Source organism: Lactuca saligna, chromosome 8 (genome assembly GCF_052625555.1).
Source record: "Lactuca saligna cultivar CGN05327 chromosome 8, ASM5262555v1, whole genome shotgun sequence".
NCBI lineage: Eukaryota > Viridiplantae > Streptophyta > Magnoliopsida > Asterales > Asteraceae > Lactuca > Lactuca saligna.
The window spans coordinates 138,792,017-138,814,467 of record NC_136424.1 but is presented as its reverse complement, the minus strand read 5'-3'; the positions used below and the strand labels follow the sequence as shown (position 1 = coordinate 138,814,467).

Sequence of the window (22,451 nt, the reverse complement as noted above, 5' to 3'; positions counted from 1 at the left end):
CTTTGACTGAGGACTTTGACTTTGACCAAGAGTTGATCAATTGACTTCCAAGGGTATTTTGGTAATTATTGGTATTTATTGAGTTCAGTCATTTGGTATTGATCAGTGGTGGAGTTCGTGTCGGAGGTATGAGCAGCGTGATCTTATCTCTTCAGTCAACAGTTGCGAGGTGAGTTATCCTTACTATATCGACAGGGTCAAAGGCACCAAGGTCGGCCATTTATCGGATGTAAATACGGGTAGTTGTTATGTTGTTGCTTTGCTATATGTTTGCATCCTGGTAGTTAGGATGGTATATGTTAGAGACCTGGTTAAGGTCGGAATCCTGGTATATATGATGATGCTATGTTAGTGACCGGTTAGGTCGGTATCCTGGTTAGAGTTTGCTATGTATGTGATCTGCTAGATCGGTTGATTAGTGATGAATTGCTATATGATTATATGTTTATATGCACATGGTTGGTTGACTGGGGTTGGGTTGAGGCGAGTCCTGCTTTGTGATGTAGGCCAACATACCTAGGGCGAACCGGATATTCTAAAGGCCTAGCGAGTGGTCCAGATAGGCTGTACGCCACACGAGGGCAGACCAGACGTATCGAGGATCGGAGAGCGGACTAGGCCGATTGAAGGCCCAGTGCGGGCAGACTATTCATATTGTAAACTCAGAGAGTGGACCATGTGGGTTGAAGGCCCAACGCGGCAGACCAATCACACAGTAGACCCGAAGTGCACGACTGTTCTGTTTATGATATGATATGTTATGTGTATGGTATTTTTGGTTGGTATTTTGGGGGTAACTCACTAAGCTTTTGGGCTTACAGTTTTCAGTGTATTATTTCAGGTACTTCAGGAGATCGTGGCAAGGCGAAGGCGTGATCGTACCGCTCCTCATGTTTTATGTACTTATGATGTGGTTCTGGGAAATATTCTGATATTAAATGAATTTGAAAACCTTTTTGTAATGAATTATGAAAATGGTTTGTTTTTGAAAAGTTTAAAATTGGTTGTAAATTTTGGATGTTACAGACATTGTTCCATGTATTTGTCCGGCTGATATCTAGAACAGAGGATTATATGATCACTTATCTTAAATGGCGTATCATCATCATCTCAGTTCTGCGAGACCTTGAAAGAGCAATGATTGCTAATCGGTTCCTGAAGTCATTCTTTCAGTTATAGTTATTAGACTTATCCAAGTGGGAGACTGTTGGATTAGGTGTCTAAGTTCATAACCATTTCTGGAATGTACTTGACCTGGTTAGCATGGTCCATTTTGGGTTGCATGGCATTGCAACACTTAGATAGACTAAATGAGAGACAGGATACTTATGGTTTATTAATATATTATAAGTTCTAATATATTAATAATATTATTTATTTAGTTTTGATCAATAATTAATTTAGAATTAATTTGGTGATCAAAAGGTGACTAATTAAATATATGCGGTTGATTGTGCAAATCATCCATTCTTTCATAGTGGGCTAATGATCCATAGTTTAATGAATTGGGATAAAACCCATAAGGTGCTCCATGGATAGTCCATGGAGGTTATAAACCCATGGATCATGGAATATGAAAAGTCATGTCAATTAGGGTTTATAGGTGTAACCCTACTTGTGACACAACTATAAAAAGACCCCATGGCTAGCAAAATCAGCACTACTATGTGTAGAACAAGAGGGCTAGCCGATTTTGAGTGATAGTGTACTTCTCTTAAAGTTATTCGAAGAGTTGTGGTGTTGTGTGAAACATTTGAGGCATCACATTTGAGGTGCTAGGCTCACAAGGTTCTGAAGGAATCCAAGCAACAAGAAAGGTATGTTCTTCTACTAGCTTTTATGTTTCAAAGTTCCTCATGCCATGGTAGTTAGGTTAAGAACCTTGGAAAATCAAATTTGCATGTATCTTAGTAAAAGATAGATCCAAGGTTTCTAGGGTTGCATGTACACCTGAGGAGTGTTAGAATGCTCAAAACCTTTCACGTAGAACGTCCCGCCCTTCTTTCTTACTTATTTTCAAGCCTAAATAACCCTAAATATACCTTGGCCTAATAACTAATCCCAAGTCCAAAACCTAAACAAAACAATACAACGCCTAACCAAAATCACACACGATTTCCGTCCAATTACAAGGAACTCAAGGGGATTTCAGCCCTACATTGAAAACTCTAAAGGCGTATGAAAAGAAAAGTATAAACCACAATTTATGACCTAATAATCCCCCCCTTGATTTATATCTTTCTTTTCTTATGACCTAACAAACTCCCCCTGGGATTGTAGCTTTCTTTTTCTTTTTAATCTTCGCTTTGTTCTTAGCTTCAGCTTTTATCTTTAAATTCTTCACAACTTCAAGATGAACTTATGAATCTTCATGAATAACTTCATCTTTAGTAGTTGGACTTGCTTTAACATCTGACTTTGAAAGCACATTGGACTATGAGGCTTCTTGTAAAGATTCTTAAAAATCAGCACTTTCAGCTTTGAGAATCTTTAGAGAAAATAATAGAGACCAATTCTTCTGGATCACTTCAGCAGGTTCATAGATAGCAGCAAATTGATTGAGGAGGATTCAATGTAACTTGTCACATAGCTTCAATTACAGCTTCACCTTGCTTCTGGGTTTGAAAAATGTAGTGTTGAAAGATGATCTTCACTTCTTTTTCCTTCGAATGAGAATTCTTCAACAATCACAGATGAAGCTTTGGCTCAGAAAGTATCGATACAGTCTCCATGATTCTCTTCTTCCTTGGAGTTTCTTGATTCGCTTTTCAAGACGAACAAAAATTTGAAACTAAAAACAAACTTAGCACACAATATTTTTGGATTTTTCATATTTTCTGGAAAAATAAAACAGAAACAACACTATTTTTGGATTTTTAATTTTCTGATTTTTAAATTTTTTTATTCTCCCCTAAATTATGCATTGAGGAAAACTGTGAACAAATTTAACAAAAACAAAAATATTTGGGGATCAAAGTTGTCAAGCAATTCAATATCGTTTATCAGCACACGCCTGCATGTCTAGATCTGGTCAATCACTGATATTGTGGTCCACTTAAACATAAAGGATATTGACAAATTAGACAAATTATAAGTGACAAGTCATTGCATCTTATTCCTAAATAGACCATTTAGCTGACGACGACCAAATATATTGTTGTCCACTTAAATTCAGCAGCGAGATCTACAGACAACCTATTAAATTGTTCAATTTTAGATGTACTAGAACGTGTTTCCCACTTCCCGACATACCTCGGTAATCAAGAACTTCTAAAGAACTCCTTACTTTAGGTGAGTATTCAATCATTGAAAGAAGTCACATATAGAAGTGCATATGTTGTATCCCAGACCGAATGTATTCCAATCACGCAGAAGGAACAACATATGACTAACATAGATAGAGGGTTAGAGAGATAGTAGGGTGCATATGCTGTGTCCCAGGTCAGATCTTCCAATCACACGGAGGGAACAACATATGACTAACATATAGAAAGAATTTCATAGATAAGGATATGCATAGAGATGGAGTTTCTTATGTTGCATTCCAAGTTGGATATATTCCAATCACGCAGAGGAAGCAACATATGACTGACATATAGAAAGCAAGAAAATAATTTCCTACATACCTACTTTATCAGAACCCCTCAGTTGCCCTATCAGTACCAGAATTAAGGACATAAGTCAATACATCAGGGAAAGGTTGTGCCAAAGTCCTAAATAATTAACTACGTGTATCTTGCAGGTTCCCATGTTTATCTCACTGCTCAATCTACCCGAGTGTCGTATTGTCAGTCCAAATGAAACTATCTAAGTTCATATTATCAAGTCCTTTGATTTGTCAATCAATGTCTAGTCCTTTTGAATCCTTTGTGCCTACCAGCACACTGAACACAGAGTCTAGACAATTCGGATGTACATCATTACATGCATCCTAAATTGCCCTTTAGCATTATACTTCATATCACTTCCCAAAAAATACCTACTAACAAAAGACTATAAGAAAATAAAAGATTATCCTTAGAATGAATCATTGTAAGAAAAACTCAGGAGTATCGAGAAGAAAACTCAAACCGTAAGTCATCAATTGAATTTACATCCAGAAGGTATGAGAAAAACACACATAATCTCAGAACATATTCGAAAATTCTTCACATCGTTAAGCACAAAACCCCATGTGTGATCCTTTCCTTTCTTCCCTTCCCATAAAGGACACATACTCTTAAACAAAGTTCTGAATGTTGTACAGTTGAGAGATGTACCCTATCATGCGCCTAGAACAGTCACGATCAACAAACCAACACCTGATTATATGCCTTCATAGCTGCTCCAGCACAGAGCAGGGTCAGTTGGTCTCTGGAACCTAGTCCATTTTGAAACTGGATCGACCTTTGTCATTTTTACAAGGTACTCTCTCCCATGACATATCTTGCTTATCACAAACATAATATGAAGAAATATTAGAATCATTAGAAGATTTGGGAGTGTGAACCTTCGGAACCCATCTATAGTTGGGTTTAACCCATTTATTATTCGACTGGTTGGGTGCCTTATCACTTGCTTTTGGACTTGAAGTCGGCTGCTGAGATGACTTTGACCTAACCGGTCTTGGTTTCACTGGAGCATCTCTTGAGCTTTTCTTCTTGGCCGACATTCCCTTCATGTCCTTGGATGTTGGATTCTTGGCCTTTGGAGTTGGATTCTTTGCCTTCTGTGCATTCTAGTCACCGTTGTTTGAACGTGGCCTCGAAGGGTTTCTTTTGGAAAGGCATATCTTTGCGCATTCCGCCATCCTTATGCGTAATAGGGAACGTACGCACGATTGGGACAATTTCTGGCAATGTGTCCAGGTGTTCCACAGTGGAAGCAAGTCTGCTTTTTCACGTAAGAGTTCTTTCTTCCTACCTTTGGTGGCGTGCCCTTGCCTTGTGTCTGATTATTCCCACAAGCACATTTGCAGCAGACACTTTGTTTCATTTGCTTTGGTGGCATGTATTTACCAACAACAAGTTTGTTAGAGGTGACTGAATTAGAAGCAACGGATTCAGAGTTCAAGGAGTTATTTGTTTGACAATCAACAGCATCAACAAAATTAGAAGTAGTTCTGTTCTCCTTATCCTCATCTTCCACTACTCTACCTGCACAGGAAGTAGAATCATTAGTATCTTTCATCTCAACACCCTCAGTTGGCCCTGATTGTTTAGTCTTGATTGAAGCTGATGTAGGAGTTTGGCCATACTGAGCAGGCATTTCTTCCTCGTTGGTCTCAAGGGGTGGGTTATAATTGTTATTAAACGGAGGTGGAACACTATTATACCCCGGACCCTTATTTTAATTATCTTTAAATTTTAGTTGTTTTTCTATCATAGAAGCAACTACCTCACTTGATACATTGAATTTCTTAAAGTTGAATTCAACATCTTTATGTTTAGCTTTTAATGCATTAAGTTCGGTAGTTAATTCGAGAAGTTGTCTCTTAACATAGTTATAGTTTTCACATTTATTGCTATATTCCTCTTGAAGTTTTATAAAATCCTTAGTTTTGGCCTCTAGTGGTGTTTTTAAGGGTTTTTGACCTTTCCTAAGTGTATAACCTTCGTATTTAAGGTCTTAATTTTCCCTTTTTAGCAAATCAATTTGTTCACGAATAAATTTAATCGTAGCTTCACAAGATTGAGAGCATGAAACTTCATTGATCGGGATGTTTGTGGAACTCATTGTTTATCAAAAATGTCCTTTGACTATAAACATCAAAAGTCAACCTTAAAAGTCAATATTAAAAGTCAAACTTGAAAAGTCAAACCGAAAAGCTAAAAGTGAAAATTTAAAGGTTAAACGAGAAAGTCAAAGTTTAAAGTCAAATGTCAAACTTGAAAGTCAAAGTCAAATTTTGAGGTCAAAAGTCAATTTAGAAAGTCAAAAACTAAAAGCCAAAATTTTGGGTTGAAAATGAAACTTTAAAATTTGAAAATTTTAATTTTGGGCTAAAATTGTCAAATTCCGAAAGTAAGGTCGAAGTTTGCGAGACTATATGAACTAAATCGGGAAGACATTAAACATTTCCCATGCTAGATGAGTTCGAAAGGGTGTTAGTTAAGGAGGCAAAGGACCTGGGTTCGATCCTTGCTACACGCAAAATTTTTGAAATCGCTGCTGGCTGAAAATGAAGCGAGACCGAGAACCTTCAAGGCCGCGTTCGAGAACGTGTGAGGCTGAACCGAGAATAGCTGGACCGTAAACACGAGGTTGCTGACCGGAAACGCGAAGTGCAAACGTGCGAGACCGTGAACTTCCTGACCGAGAACCTTCGCAGATGCGTCCGGGATTTCATAGGAACAGTAACCGAGACCGAAGATCTCGCTGCTGGCCGCCTAGGGTTTGACCGGATGCGAAGGTAACCGCCTATATCTCACAAATCTTGACCTAAAATGCTCAAAACTTGCCAAAAACACGAGATTTTCAACTTTTTAATGCTAAACTCGATCTAAACTCAAAAAATATGAAGAACATGAAGAACAATGACCAAAAAGTCATAAAATATAAATCAAAAACACTTAGAAACTCCAAGAAAAACTGTTTGCAATGACCCAATTGATACCGATCCAAGCTCTGATACCACTTGTAAGTCCCCAAATTTCTATGATGTATCAATGAGATTCAGTTGATGGTGCGGAATCCCTTATCAAGTGAATGATGCAAGATGTAAGATGAAATAAGAACACAAATAGTCAATCTTCAATACACACTATTATCATTCAATAGTCGGGTACACAAGATTCACTGTTACACATGGTTCTCTCTTAATTCTCTCCGAAACGTGTTCTAGGCAATATGGTAGCCCTTAGAACGTCCCACCCTTCTTTCTTACTCATTTTCAAGCCTAAATAACCCTATATATATATACCTAGGCCTAATAACTAAGCTCAAGCCCAAAACCTAAACAAAACAATACAAAGCCTAACCAAAATCACACACGATTTCGGTCCAATTACAAGGAACTCAAGGGGATTTCGGCCCTAGATTGAAAACTCTAAAGGCTTATGAAAAGCAAAGTATAAACCACAATTTATAACCTAACATTTTTCGTGGAAATTGATTCTCTGCCTCAAGATTTGATTTGAGGGATTTTATTTATGTAATTATTGTTTTTTTTTTTGTGATATTTATTATGAGATAAAAAAGAGGATGGTGAGTTTATGTTTCTTGCCAAGAAAAATACATAAAAACAAGACATCTTATTTATTTATGGATCCTGGCAAACAAGGTCTCAAAGTCGTTCGAGAAGACAAAGATGGCGGGGGAGGGAAGAGATGGGTCAACGTTCAGGGTGGATTTTGAGATGGGTTTGTGGTACCCTATTATTTTAATAATTTATAAACATTTAGAAGACAATAAAAAACAAAAAAAAAATATTAGTCAAGATAATATAGTCATTTGAAGTTGGTTAGGGACTAAAGACACAACCAAAAAAATTACAATAGATTGTCCGAATAAAATAAAAAAATTAGGGACCAAAAACGTAAAAAAAAATATAGTCCGAGATATTTGTATCAATGTATCTTTGATCAACGGGTGTTGCTTCAACCTTGTTCATCGACAATTGATCAACTCTTGAAATATATAACATTCATCCTTCCTTTAATATACTAACTTAATTTTGTAAGGAATAAAAAAGAATTTGAAGAACTTAACGTGATATTTTCAGGACCAATTACATAAATCTCCCTCATATTTTATCAAATTCTTTTAAAACACACAAAAAAATCTCAATGAAATCTTAACACTGAAGTTACCTTCAAATCAAAAAGTATATCTTTAATATCCAATTTTCATACGGTGATATTCATCTTGTCAATCACTTTAACACTCATTGCACATAACTTTATTCTAGTCTACCAATAACATTTTTTATTTTTATTTTTTTATAAATGAGTGTCACTTGTTTACAACCTGGCACCCACTCTCATCAACTTTCAGCAAAAGCAAAAGACTAACATGTATTCCTCTCTTTCTAATCTCCGAAACTCAGAGTAATTACCTTTCACGAAATGCTACATATTCAGTAAATCGTGAGGAGTGCAGACATCATAAACTCGTTGCATTGTTTCGTGAGCGTTCATCTTAAAGTCACTGTCTTGTTGGTTGTTTCTGTTTGAACCTATACAGTAGTTTATGGAGAGTTGGGAAGGCGGAGAACCAGCAATAGGCATCGATTTGGGCACGACCTACTCATGCGTTGCTGTATGGAAACATGATCGAATTGAGATCATTACGAATGATCAAGGAAACCGAACGACCCCATCATGTGTTGCCTTCACAGATGTCGAACGTCTCATTGGCGATGGTGCCAAGAATCAAATTGCAAGGAACCCTGCTAACACTGTATTCAGTGGGTTCCAACTTTCTCTATATCATTTAATACTAATTATATGTTTTTCACACGCTTTTATTGCATGGCTGATATGGTTAAGTTATGGAATTCTAGATGCGAAGAGGTTGATCGGCAGGAGGTTTAGTGAAGTCATGGTGAAGGAAGACATAAAGCTAATGCCATTTAGGGTCATACAAGGGCCTAGCGACATGCCAAAAGTTGTTGTTACTCACAAAGGTCACGAACAACAATTTTCTACGGAGGAAATTTCGTCAATGGTTCTAGCCAAGATGAAAGAGATTGCAGAGGCGTATATTGGTGGCACTGTGAAAAATGCTGTAATCACTGTCCCTGCTTATTTCAATGATTGTCAGCGTCAAGCAACAAAGGATGCTGCTACTATTGCTGGATTAAATGTGGTACGCATGATCAATGAGCCAACAGCAGCTGCAATTGCTTATGGTGTAGACAATAGATTCAATGGAAAGAAGAATGTGCTTATCTTTGATCTTGGTGGTGGCACCTTCGATGTCTCTCTTCTCACCATTGATGGAGAGGGTAAGTTTGAGGTGAAGGCTGTTGCTGGTGACACTCATTTGGGAGGTGAGGATTTTGACAACCGAATGGTAAATTATTGTGTTGATGATTTTAAGAAGAAATGGAACAAGGATTTAACCGGAAACGAAAGAGCGTTAGGAAGGTTAAAAGTTGCCTGTGAAAAAGCAAAGAGAATTCTTTCATATGATACTCAAACTTCAGTCGAACTAGAAGTGTTGCTGGATGGTATTGACTTTTCTATGAAGATTACTCGTGCGAAATTTGAGGAGCTTAATATGAGTTTCTTTACAAAGTGTATCAAGCAACTTGAGTCATGTTTAGCTGATGCGAATATGAAGAAAGGAAGTGTAGATGAGGTGATTCTTGTTGGTGGATCAACTAGGATACAAAAGATCCAACGTATGTTACATGAGTTTTTTGATGGGAAGGAGCTATGCAAGAGCATCAACCCTGATGAAGCTGTAGCTTATGGGGCGGCAGTTATGGCTGCAAAATTATGTGGTCAGACTACGAAGATGATAAAGGAATTGGTGCTATTGGATGTGACTCCCTTGTCACTTGGTAAAGAGGTAATAGGGGAAAGAATGCATGTTGTGATACCAAGGAACACTCCTATACCTACCAAGAAGACCATGAATTTTGTTACAACCTCAGACAACCAATCTTCTACGGATATCATGGTGTACCAAGGTGAACGAACTCGATCTACTGATAACTTCTTGTTGGGATCATTTGAAATTTCAGGAATTCCACCTGCTCCTAAAGGAGTTGCAGTATTAGAGGATTGTTTTGAAATAGATGTTAATGGTATCCTTACAGTTACATCTAAGGTAGTATCCACTGGTAAGACCAAAAGCCTTACTGTTACCAATCTTAGTGGAAGATTGTCGAAGCGACAGATTAAGAAAATGGTGAAAGCTGCTGAGAAGTTCAAGCTTGAGGACCAAGAGTTCAAGAGGAAAGCTGAAGCATGCAATGCCTTGGAGGATTACATATATGACTTAAAGAATAAGATTAAGAGAAATGATATTCCCCCAAAGGACTTGAAGAATGTGCAAAATGCAATCGATGATACAGAGGAATGGCTCTCTACTGGCAATGTTGCATCTGTTGATGAGATTGAGCGGAAGAAGGAGATCCTAGAGTTCATATCCCGTCTTGCAATCTTCTAACTAATAAAATACAAGACTTGGTGGCTGTTTCTTTTTTACTTAAATAGACTTCATGTGTTTAGGGTTTAATCTAGACAACTATTTATGTTTGTTTTCTTTTGACTTTATTTGCTTTTTCGTAATGCAAGGGTAGAATGGTCATATATTTTTATTTAGTCTAGAAAAGAAACCGAACTTATGTATACAGGACTTTGGATCGTTATCTGTTCAGCCACTTTACCATTACAGGACTTAACGGGGTTAAAAAAAACTGTCCCTATACTTGGATGTGCTGAATTTTGGGATAAGAATTCTGTTATGTACTGGAGCAGATGTTTTTAAACTTGTTGCATTTTAGTTAAAACCCAAAGGAATTAATCTGGTTGCTCTCAAACAAAGATTTGAAAACAAAATGCTCATATAAAGCTTTTAAAGTGGTTGCTAAACTTTGCTGTGGCATACTTTAAAAGTCCATATTAAGATGCCTACAATTTAAACTGGATGGTAAGGTGCTTGTTAGGGACTAAGACCCCAATATGGTTTTGTTGTAGTGTATTACTTGTTACAAAAAATGTCCTAAATTGTGTTAACTAGTAATGACAAACTACTACTCAAGTGAATATATGCACTTGTGATACAAACTTGAGGAGATGGTAATTAGAACTATTCCGAATCAACTAACAGGATTACCATTCATCCACAGAACAACCTAACCATCATGGTATTGGTACAATGTGCCAATCATATATAAAAGGTTGCATGATACGAAAACACAGTGTATTCAAGAACTGAATTCATGAGATTTATAAACACTGCATTTGATCCTTATATAGTCATGTGTCAATGTTATAATATACAAGAGCATTCCCAGTAGTAGTTTTTTTTAAAAGGCAGTCAAATTAGCTACTGAAAGCCAAAAAACTATTATAAGATCTTTTTTTATTTCAAATTATTACTTGTAAATTTATAAGATCAATGGATAGGTTTTTTTTCATATTTTTAAAGTATATTATTTATTTACTTTATAAATAGATATTGTAACGACATATAAGTAAACCTATTGAAAAAACTTATTAAGTAAAGCTACCCATTGGAATGCTCTGTATCAAAATGTTTTAAAGCATTGTGAGTAATTATATTTCCGATTGAAAGTTTTTTTTAGTCATATGTGTTCTCCATGGGAACTGACGTCACCAATTTCGACCACATAAGTCGTCGCTCTAGGTCAATATTTCTATGGCAACGTAAATAAGTCATATTCCATGCATCTATATTTTTTAGAACGACACACATCCTCTCTAATCCTACTCCTAAATCTAAGTTTTATGAACAATGAAACTTAAACCATCAACCTCTTGGGTTGGGACACATTTACAACACACCTTGATATTGCTAGGTCAAATGCCTTTTGCATGCATGTATATATATATATATATATATATATATATATATATATATATATATATATATATATATATATATATATATATATATATATATATATATATATATTATGACAAGCTTTTGTGTTTCTAGTTTTGCATGGAGCATATAGAGAATATTTAAAAGTTGATAGCAATGGAATACGGAACGCAAAGTGGAATAACAGAAAAATCAAGACAAAACATATACCTACAACCATACTCCCATCTATGTGTTCGGGTTCTTCCACTAAGGAATCTCCCAATTAAATTAAATGAAACGTCCCAAATTTCAAGACGAATTTTTCATTTTTAGAACAAAGAAACAATATCAATTCATTCTCAAAATATAACCAATTAATGTTTACAACATAAAATCAAACTCATATAAAGTCAAGTGCATAAATCTTAATAACAAAGAAGCACTTGTAACATTTACTTTAAATAGTAAGTACAAATCTTAGTAAGTTTCCCAAAATAACACATATCATACAATAACAGGCCTAACTTAACAATTCTGTTTCAATCAAGTGGGCTCAACCCTTTTCAATGTTATAATCCACACATAGTCTTATATTAATCATTTATGTTGCTACAGTCGAACTACAGTGTTTCTTGCTATGATCCAACCATAGTCTTCCATGCAAGTCACAAAGATACTCAAACATAAAATGATACCTTGTGATCTACTTAGTATAGCGAAAAGACTCACATGAATCAATAGGTGGAAATCATGACTCTTCCACATATAGAATTTGCTACACGAATCACCTATAACGAACAAAGGTCACACCTCAATCTACTTCCTAAAATTTCCAACTATAACCAATAGTCAACTTGGTAAAAATTCAACGGTCAACGGTCAACCGCATCATGGCCAAGTCACGACTAGGACCTCTCGTCCACCGTGCCGTAGTTAACCCTTGACCGCATCACGGTTCGTCTGGCATAATAATTTCTTCATTAAGATCTTAATCTGTTAAGTCCAAGCCTCAAACTTTCTAGAAGGCTTTAATACACTCTTATAGTCTATAAAAATCTAAACTTTATGGCATGCATAACTCATCCAAAGCTCACACCATTCTAGGTAAAAAAAATGGTGAAATGAGGTCCTAACTCCAAACATGGCATCAAATGGAGAGTAGGAACCGGATCCAAAACGAATAACACTTTAGGGACCTTGAAAAACAATAAATGTGCAAAATTTATTCTAACCTTTCATTAAAACTCATCAAAGTAGAGCAAAGCAAACCTAGAACTCAAGGTTTAGAAAGAACAACCACAAAATTGAGCCTAAAAGACTTACAAAGGTCCAGAAAATGCTCAACAGGTTGGATTAAGATTGTTTAACAACCCGAATTTATATTTATCATCAGTGTTAGTGTTCCGTTAATTCTTATCGTAAAAGTAAAATTTTCATTTGTTTAAATTTATCTTTGGAGGGCCAAAGTGTAATAAAATGAACCTAGATCGTGTATATGGGTCTAAGAGTCATTTTGTGATACTTTGAGGGCCAATAATGAAAGTTATGATGTATTTAAGTAACCCCTAATCCTAAATATGGGATTAGACCCTAATTGACAGCCTCCATACTACTTTGAAGTTAGTTCTTGAGTATATTTCCTTTATTGAAGTGGTGGTGGAAATCTAAGAATTTGTGGTGGTGATTTTGCCACTTTCAATTGGAGATACTTCTTTGTTAGGTTCAAGACTTATTTGTTGGATATGAGTCTTTCATTGAATAATTGTTGTGTTCTATATTAGCATGTTTAATCCTTGAATAACTAGGTTATTCTAAATGTCCATAGTCGTTCATAGTTGTGGGAGCATCTATGAGGTAAGACTAATATGAGTGGATTGGTTGATTTTCATAGAGATGAAAATAGCAACAATTGCTACCAACTCCATAGGTACTTAATTAGGAGAATAAGTATTGGACTTGACCTTGCATCAAAATCACTTTATGGATTATAGTCAAGATTGATGTTTTGATCAAGGTTGTATCTCTGTATTCTTAGACTTGAGGTACATAGTTGGGACTTGAAGTATAGGAATTGTTGTGCTTTGTCATGGTTCAACGTTGTTCCATAAAAGACAGTCATAAGGGCCATGGTTGGGTATGACATGAACTACATTGATGGGCGTATGTAGTCAAGATTGGATTTTCCCTCTTATTCATTGAGAGGTAGACATCTAAGGCCTTGCTAAAAGTTGAACACTAAATGAGATTGATGGCGATCCATATCTCATGTTCGACATGATTTCTAAGACAAAGGAATAGTTGATAACACACCTTTAGTAACAATTGTAGCTTAGAGCTCCTAGAATTGGTTGTTGATGAGATGAAACCCTTCATATGTTGTTAGGGGCAGTAGCTCATTGCTAGACGTCAGCTACTATCTATTTGACTCTATAATGAATCTTGTGCAAATGGGAGATTGTTGAATCTATATGCCCAAGAATCATCATGTAGTGATATTGCTATAAATATATGATCATATAAGGTCACACGTTTATCAAGTTGGCACATTTTGTATATTTATTATTAATATGATTATTAATAAATAATATCAATTCTTGTATTTTAAGTAGGGGATAATTATGGTTTTAGGAAAGAGAGTATAACTAGTTATTATTTCATATGATATGATTTAATAATTCATGCACAACCTTTTGGATTAGTTGGATTCTTTTGTCCTTTTCCTAAACATAGTTTAGATTTCATAAACTGGGAGTTTATAAAAATTTAAGAATCCATCGTATTTCAAGTGGAATGGCTGAAAGTATGATGATTGTGTGGGAGGTTGTTTGTCAACCTCCCACCCTTTTCCCTCATGCCTCTAAAGTAAGGTATTACTTTAGATTATAATATGAGGTTGCTTTTGCTTTTTGATGGGTACTTAAAGAGGTGTATTGCGTGAGTTTGGAGCTAGTTTTGCTAGTGAATCTATCTATTTCTTCTCATGGCCAAAACTACCTTACTCTTCCTCTTCTTGTTGTCTTTCGAAGATTATTGCAAGATTAGAAGCCTTCTTGAGTTGTCTCCTTTAGTGCTTATTTGAGTTAAGCACTTAATGGCTTAAGACACTCAAGAATACAAGAAGGAACTAGCATTCCATATGCTTTACTCTTGATGGTGGATACATATAAAGAAATCATAATCTTTGAGTTTTTCAATCTTCATCAACACCCCAAAACCAAGTGGGTTCAAAGGCTTCAAAGTTTATCATCCTAAAAAATATTTGGTTGTTTTAATTTCATTTTTACCTTTATAAATGGATCCTTGATGGTTTAGTTTTGTTATGAACAAAAAATAAACATGTTATTTTTTAAAGTCTTACGTTGCAGTTTTTGTGAAAAACAAACTTATATTTTGTATCAAAACTCATCATTAATTTATTGTGAAAAACTTTAAGGACATGTGTCAGATCCATGTAGGTTTCCACAATCAAGATCAACTGCTAACATGTCTACTTTATCATGAACGATCAATCTGATTTTTTAATGAAACTTGGTTTTAATAATAATAATAATAATAATAATAATAATAATAATTGTTTGGGGCAGGATCCTCAGAATCATATTCAAGATCCTCGAATACTTCTGAAGACTCAGGATCGTTAAACATATCCCAGGATCTTGACTATTATCACTTATATTTATAACACTTGTGACGACTATATTTTATTTATTTTTCTCATATGTGCAGAACGAGTAAACACAAGACTCATTCTCAATGAAGAGTCATCTCAACCAGGAAAAAGACCCGGAATACCAAGCCAAATAATGTTCATATGCTGATACTGAAGGATCCTAGAATTATCAGACTTCTTATTATTAGCATTAGACTATAAATAACACATGTAACTAATACACCACAGACACATTTAGCTCATCTACAATACTTATACTTGTAAATCGATTTTTTATATCAATAAAAACATCAAGGAAGGTGATTATTATCATCTCCCAAGGTTTTATGTTGGAGATCCTAACAAGGATCAAGGGCTTTCCTTGTAACTCACTTGCGCCACTTTGATCATTATTTCACACTTGATTTACTACGAGCATCATAGCCTCTCATACAATTTAGTGAAATTATACTTGATCAAATTTTGACCAAAATAATTTAGCGTACACCGTAGAGCTGTGGTGTTCAAAACCTTTCAGAGAATCATGTCTACCCAATCGACCTTATCATCTTCCTCCATTCCTCCCATCTCCTATAAAAACCTTCCACCACCCCCAAAGGGAGCTCCTACGAATGCCTTTGAGCTACTAATGAAAAAACTTCTCTGGTCGCTACCCAAGGATTTAAGGATCTTCCTGTGCTAATTTCCAATAATAAATCCTCGCTATGATGAAAATACCGGAACGACAAGTCACTCAACAGTAGGAAAAATAATAGGACAATACTCAAGGTAGTGGAGAGAATAAGGGCAGAGATCCAGAAGCCTCAAGAAGCAGCACCCTCAACCTTGCAGCCCGAGATCCTAAACTTTGATAACACGGGATCCACAACTAATCACTGCAAGATAGGATCCTCAATACTGGCCTCTATTCTCGCTTGGGGCGCAACTCCAAGAGAGCAAGCCCATACGAATTAGGATCCCAAGGAAACCTTTGTTATTCCCAATAATAAGGATCTTGGTAACTTCGTTGATAATAATATATTTACTACTAACTTTATGGATGTTTATGTAGAATGAGCCCATCCATGGCCAAAGAACTTCAACAGCTATGACAAATGATCTCAAGTGTACTTGGAGTATTCCAACCTATATCGAAAGTCTCCCCAACAAGCCACATGATCTCGACATTCGCTCCTGAAATCACTGACATCGAGGTCCCAAAGTGCTTCTAAACTCCCAACATGAAGCCATATGACAATATCACAAATCCTGAAAAGCATGTGACACAATACAGGGAGAAAATGGAGATCATCCCCATTCCCATACACTTGAAGGAAGCTTGCTTATGCATGGATTTTGGTTCGACCCTCACATAATCAACCTTAAAATGGCTTCTCAACGTTCCTCCTTATTCTATTACATCGTTTGCTCACTTAGTTAATTTGTTTAACAATCAATTTTCTTGTAGCAGGACATTCGAAAAGATCACTAGTGATCTTTATCGAGGGGTTCAGGATCCTAACGAATCCTTTTGGACTTTTGTGAATAGGTTTGGCAGGGAAACTCTAAGTACCCCCAACATTCATATGGCAGCTGTAGTTGAAGCCTTTAAATGGGCTTAACGAAGGACTCTCCTTTCTATGAAGACCTTGTAATGACCCTGTGTAAGAGAATGGATGAGGTCTGAAGCAAAGCACTAAGATTCATAAGGTTTGAAGAAGACAAGGAGATCCAAAAAAGGAGCAACCCACCAAGCTCATATGATCACCCTAATACGAAGGCCGACTTATCGGCGCAAAGATCCTATAAGTCAAAACCATATTCCAAACCTGATCATCATTTTTGGGTTATATATATATATATATATATATATATATATATATATATATATATATATATATATATATATATATATATATATATATATATATATATATGCGTTTACTTTGAAATATGTGTTTGTATACAAATGTATTTATAATAAAATTGGTGTTTGTATACAATTTTTTTTTGTAAAAAACGTGTTTTATAATTTTTTTAAAGAAACGAATTTGTATATATTTATGCACTTAATTAATAAATATTTTTATAAATAAGTATTTCGTATAAAAAAACATTTTTACAAAAAAGTTTTTATATAAAGAATATAAGATTTTTTATGTGAAAATATGTTTTTTGTGTATAAATATGATTATATAAAGAAAAACATTAAAACAAAATTTTGAGAAAAAAAAAGTCGTAAAAAAAACTAAAGTTAGGATGAATTTATAACAAAATTCTGAAATGTAGGCCAAAAGGGTAAATTTTGGACCAAATTCATAATAAAATTCAAAATATGGACCAAAAGTGTATATTTTGGACCAAATTATAATAAAATCTAAAATATGAGCAAAAAGTGTAATTTTTGAAAGTTGAGTGACTTGTTGAATTATGTAAATTTTCTTTTTCATTCTATTCATTCTATTCAATTATTTTAATTAATTCTTTTTTAACTTCTTTCTTATTGCATTATTTTTTATTAGATTATTATATATTTAATAAATATTATTTCTAATATATCCACTAATTTGTTTGTGAATTCTAAATAATTTGTGATTAGTTCATAATACTAATTATCAGATTGTTTAAATATTGTATGAATTTCAAAAGTACTTTGTGTATGTTTTAACACATGTATTATGAAAGAAAACGAGAACAAGGAACCCCCAATAGGATTTAGTGCATGTGGAGACACATATTTTCCATTCCATGAAGCAAAAAATTCTTTTAATTCAGTTGGAATCAACCATTCCATTCCTTCCCCAATGCCATTATACTAAAGTGTTGTCCGGACAAACGATGCTTAATTTTAAATTTCGTGACTGCAGAAAGCATAGAATTTGGGACACAATCCTCCAAATCCACTCAATTCCATTTCTCCATATCACAATTGAACATTACCATTTAGTGAAACCTAAAGATCAGAATATGTAAACACAGTTATATTAATAAAAATAACTCTTTGATTATTGTGAGAATATCACTCAAAACTCATGGTGGTTACAATGTTTTCCAATGATCATAGCTCGACCTAAAACAATGTATATATAATCATAACTACGGACTTGTAAGTAGATTACAATTAGGAAACTAGAAACCGACTTGTTTATGATTTCCTAAAAACTAGGTTGGTCTCCAAGTCCTACTTGACTTAGGATTCCAACAATCACCCTCGAATCTCTAAGTCCTTCTAGAGAATTCTTCAACTCCGATCCGGTTTTAGAACACAGATTTCTCGTTGTTGTCACGTTCAGAATAATCACCTTCTCGTAATTTTTGGAGTCGTTCCGGATATTCAGACGCACAGTGACCCAGTTTGTCACACCGAAAACAAATCACCTTAAATCAGTCTTTTTCCCTATTTTTCCAATTTTTGTCACAACAACAATTACAATTTTTGCAATTAGAATTAGAATTGGGCTCCCCACATTGGGCTTGTGATGAGTTATTGTATTTATTTCCTTGTGGGCTACGACTTCTTTTGGCCCACTCGATCCAACTAACCCAAATCCGGATCCATTGTTTTGATTATATCCACCGGATCCACCTGCCCCTTTCAACTTTCCTTTCGCTCCACTGTGTAACCTCGATGCGCCTGCACCACCAGACGACGACCCATCTCCATCTCCGGTCGATTTTACAAATAACACTTTCGATTGATCCCTCCCATCGGCATCCTCTTCCCTTACTCTTTCCTCGTATGAGCCTTCCGACGACATCTTCAAACCCCACCCTCTTCAAGTCCAAGACCTGCTCAAAGGAGGCAACGATCTGGATGAACTTCGATCACGGCAGAGTTTTGAGGAACTTCTTTACCAACTTTGATTCATCAATGGTTTCTCCAAGGGCTGCTGATTTGGACGCGATTCCAGATAGCTTTCCAACATAGCTATCAATTTTTTCAGACTCCTCCATCTTCAATCGATCAAATTCTACATTAATGTTTTGCAATAGAGCCTCTCTCACACAATCATCACCTACATATCTTGCCTTAATCGCTTCCCAGAGTCCCTTGGCAGATTCCACATCTCCGATTTGCATGATTAGATCCTCTGGGATTGCCTGATACAACAATCCTATTGCAAGGTAATCTTTCTCTTCATTCTCTTCTGTTCCAGGATCTATTACAATCCAGGCCTTATGGATTTTGAGAACTACCTTCATCCTTAGCGACCAGACTGTGTAATTCATTGGGTTCAACATAGGACACGTTACAGTGGTTGACCCAATCTCCTTCACTCTCACCAGAGGGGGTTGTGCACCATCTTCACCATCCGACATGTTGACCTAGCTTGTCAACAGGTAACAAAATCAATCTCACATCTTCTTAAATTAAGCTCTGATACCAATTAAAGATCATAATATGTAAACACAATTATATTAATCAAAATAACTCTTTGATTATTGTGAGAATATCACTCAAAACTCATGGTGTTTACAATGTTTTTCCAATGATCATAGCTCGACCTAAAACAATAATGTATATGTAATCCTAACTACCGACTTGTAATTAGATTACAATTAGGAAACTAGAAACCAACTTGTTTATGATCTCCTAAAAACTAGGTTGGTCTCCAAGTCCTACTCGACTTAGGATTCCAACAAAACCCATTTCCCATACAAAACAATCCAATATCACAGAATTCGTCAGATGTCCCATCTTCTTCACCTTCACCATTAATGAGGCAAACTTCTTCCTCTATGCCTATAACGACTCTTCAGCCATCACTAAATGTACAAATTAACAAATGTTAGAATCCCTTTGCTTCAACCATTAAAACAACAGCAGGAATACAAATTTTTGATTTACATAGAACCCAACCATGTCCTCGATAAGACACATGTGAATCCAAAAATTTTCCGTAACGAAATCCGACAAACATATTAAACATTTAAATGGTGCATAAAACCATAGATATTTCATTCAATTTAAAAAAATGTGAAAAAATGAAACTTCATCATTCAACACTACTACACATACCTAGATTGAATCCATAGAATGCATTTGATACACCACCAACAATAGAGTTAACCAATCTCAGTTGTGAGCAAAAGACATGAAAAGAAAACATTTTAAATTGACATAGGAAGAAACTATGTGAACAAACAGAAGTTTATGTGCGGTAATATTGTATTATCATTCCAAACATAACATAAATCCATATGTGATCCCAGTTAAGTAAATAAAGTATGTTGTGATGTAGATTTTTATAGCAAAAGGGAGATTTTCTTCTACTTACTCCTTCTTTTCTATTCTTTTTCTTGGTGAGGGAAAGAATCTTTTAGGAATGAAGCAAACAATCGAGAGAGAGAGAGAGGGGGAGGGAGAGAGAGAGAGAGAGAGAGAGAGAGAGAGAGAGAGACTGAGAGAGGAGGGTATCCGATTCAAATTAATTTAGAAAAGATTGGGTTCCTGATTTCTTGGAATTAACTTCCTCATTTGTTGAAGATTTATTGCGGATATAATGGGATGCCTCCAAATTAGAAACAAAGAAATCGTAACAATAAAACAATTGAGTGGGAAAATAAGAAATTGGCGATACTCTTGAGAACTCACGTTGTTATCCTCCACCGCATCTTCTCCAATCCTCCGAGCCTGAATATTTTCATAAATCACATTCATATCCATTGAGTCTTCTACAAGCCAACATCCTTTTCTGCACAACGTTTCAGGTGTTTCCTTTTGTTTTTAACTTTCTTCTACATTTTTATTACTTCGTGAAACTGAAACCCACTGCATTCTTTTTCTTATTCATTAGCCAATACATCTTTAAACAGTGATCTAATGCTTGAGAATTGAACTTTGAAATTGTTATCTTCCAGTATATAACAAAGGTAAAATGCAGAGACTCCCATCTTGAGACTTAATTGGGCTTTTTACCTTGAAAACACGAATCTTGACAAAAAGATACTACACGATTCAACATTGACAACGAACCTTTAAATCATGTAGTATTTTACTTATCATCCATTAGTAATCAACTACACAGAATCCATCATCAACCTTATGATCCACCAAAAACTAATGGGCAAGGAATTACACCATTGAAGTTTAACCATGAACCTTTAAATCGTGTACTTTACTTTGTTTTCTTGCTCTTATGGTGGGTAGAGAGCTAGTAATGAGATGGAAGAAAGCTTTCTATGCTTAACTAAATTGAAAACATGTTGCAATATTTACCCAGTAAAAAATATGTATATAAAAAAATTCTTACCTTCCTACCAAAATTTTCTTTGTTATTTGATCTTGATTCAGGATCCGGTAAAAAAATTGGTAGGAAGGTAAGAATTTTTTTTAAAGCCCAAATTTTATATCTTATGAAGATAACCCATATTAAAATACAACCTAATAGCATAATTCAAGTGTCAGTTTAATAAAATAATATATAAAAAAGAGAAAAACACACACAAAATTTAGACATGACAATTGAAATTCATGGTTCCTTGCATTGTGGTTGTGTTCCACTATCCACACATCCGACAGTCACTTTCGCACACACTTCCTTACCTTGCGTTGAATCTCTAATCAATGTCATGAGACCTGCATTCCATGGTTTATTCATTTGTGATTTGTTTCATAAATCATGATCGTTGTTTCACTGTTTTTTTGTGGATTTTCATTTGTTTTAGAAATCAAAAATCAAAATCAATTTTTATTTGTTTCAAAATTCATAATGTTCTATTAATTTATTTCTTCTTGAATGTTCTTTTGTTATTTTTCCATTGTTTGATATTTTGATTGTTGATTTTTAATTATAATTTGTTACAGAACAACCAATTAACTTGACAAATGCTCCAAGTTCTAAAGTTCCCTCATTCACTATGTAAAATGCAAGTTTGATCCCTTAGAATGCACATAATATTGTTAGGGACCACATAAGATAACAACGTAATACTATGTTTGAAAACATTAACAATAACCGTGTGTTTGAATATTATATCATATCATACTATACTTATAAATGAGACATTTTTCCTTGAACCTCATGCATTTAAAACCCCCACAAAAATTTGCGAACACCTCATGCATTTGAAACCTCTTATTTTAATGAATACCACTCAATAGTCTCTTAATAATGATTAACAATTCAAACGTTTTATAACTTATATAATATATTTAATAAAGAATTAATAGATAGTCTATTATAAAAAGGTCAATCTCTTTGAGTAGACAAACAAATACAAATTACATACAAAATTCACAAAGAAAACAAGTTTAAAGTTTTTTGTGTTGGTTTGAGGGCCTTGGACCATTTTTCGAGTCATGTTATTATGTTGAAGT

General features: G+C 35.0%; 2 protein-coding genes across 2 annotated transcripts; one reads left to right on the top strand and one right to left on the bottom strand.

Annotated features, from left to right (window-relative positions):
* The first annotated feature begins 7,948 nt into the window (after nt 1-7,948).
* On the top strand, nt 7,949-10,253 carry LOC145011524 (heat shock cognate 70 kDa protein-like). The gene is made up of 2 exons (XM_078970255.1): nt 7,949-8,386; nt 8,483-10,253. Exons 1-2 carry the CDS (start codon nt 8,170-8,172, stop codon nt 10,096-10,098), a joined length of 1,833 nt encoding a protein of 610 aa, XP_078826381.1. The 5' UTR covers nt 7,949-8,169; the 3' UTR covers nt 10,099-10,253.
* Nucleotides 10,254-18,955: 8,702 nt separating this feature from the next.
* Nucleotides 18,956-19,450, bottom strand: LOC145010136 (uncharacterized). The gene has a single exon (XM_078968716.1). It carries the CDS (start codon nt 19,448-19,450, stop codon nt 18,956-18,958), a length of 495 nt encoding a protein of 164 aa, XP_078824842.1.
* Between the last annotated feature and the right edge of the window lie 3,001 nt (nt 19,451-22,451).

Excerpts from the sequence above, each read along its gene's own strand:
- LOC145010136 (XM_078968716.1), bottom strand. The coding sequence starts at position 19,450 with ATGTCGGATGGTGAAGATGGTGCACAACCCCCTCTGGTGAGAGTGAAG.
- LOC145011524 (XM_078970255.1), top strand. The coding sequence starts at position 8,170 with ATGGAGAGTTGGGAAGGCGGAGAACCAGCAATAGGCATCGATTTGGGC. Across the intron at positions 8,387-8,482 it reads CCCTGCTAACACTGTATTCA|ATGCGAAGAGGTTGATCGGC; the intron begins GTGGGTTCCAAC and ends ATGGAATTCTAG.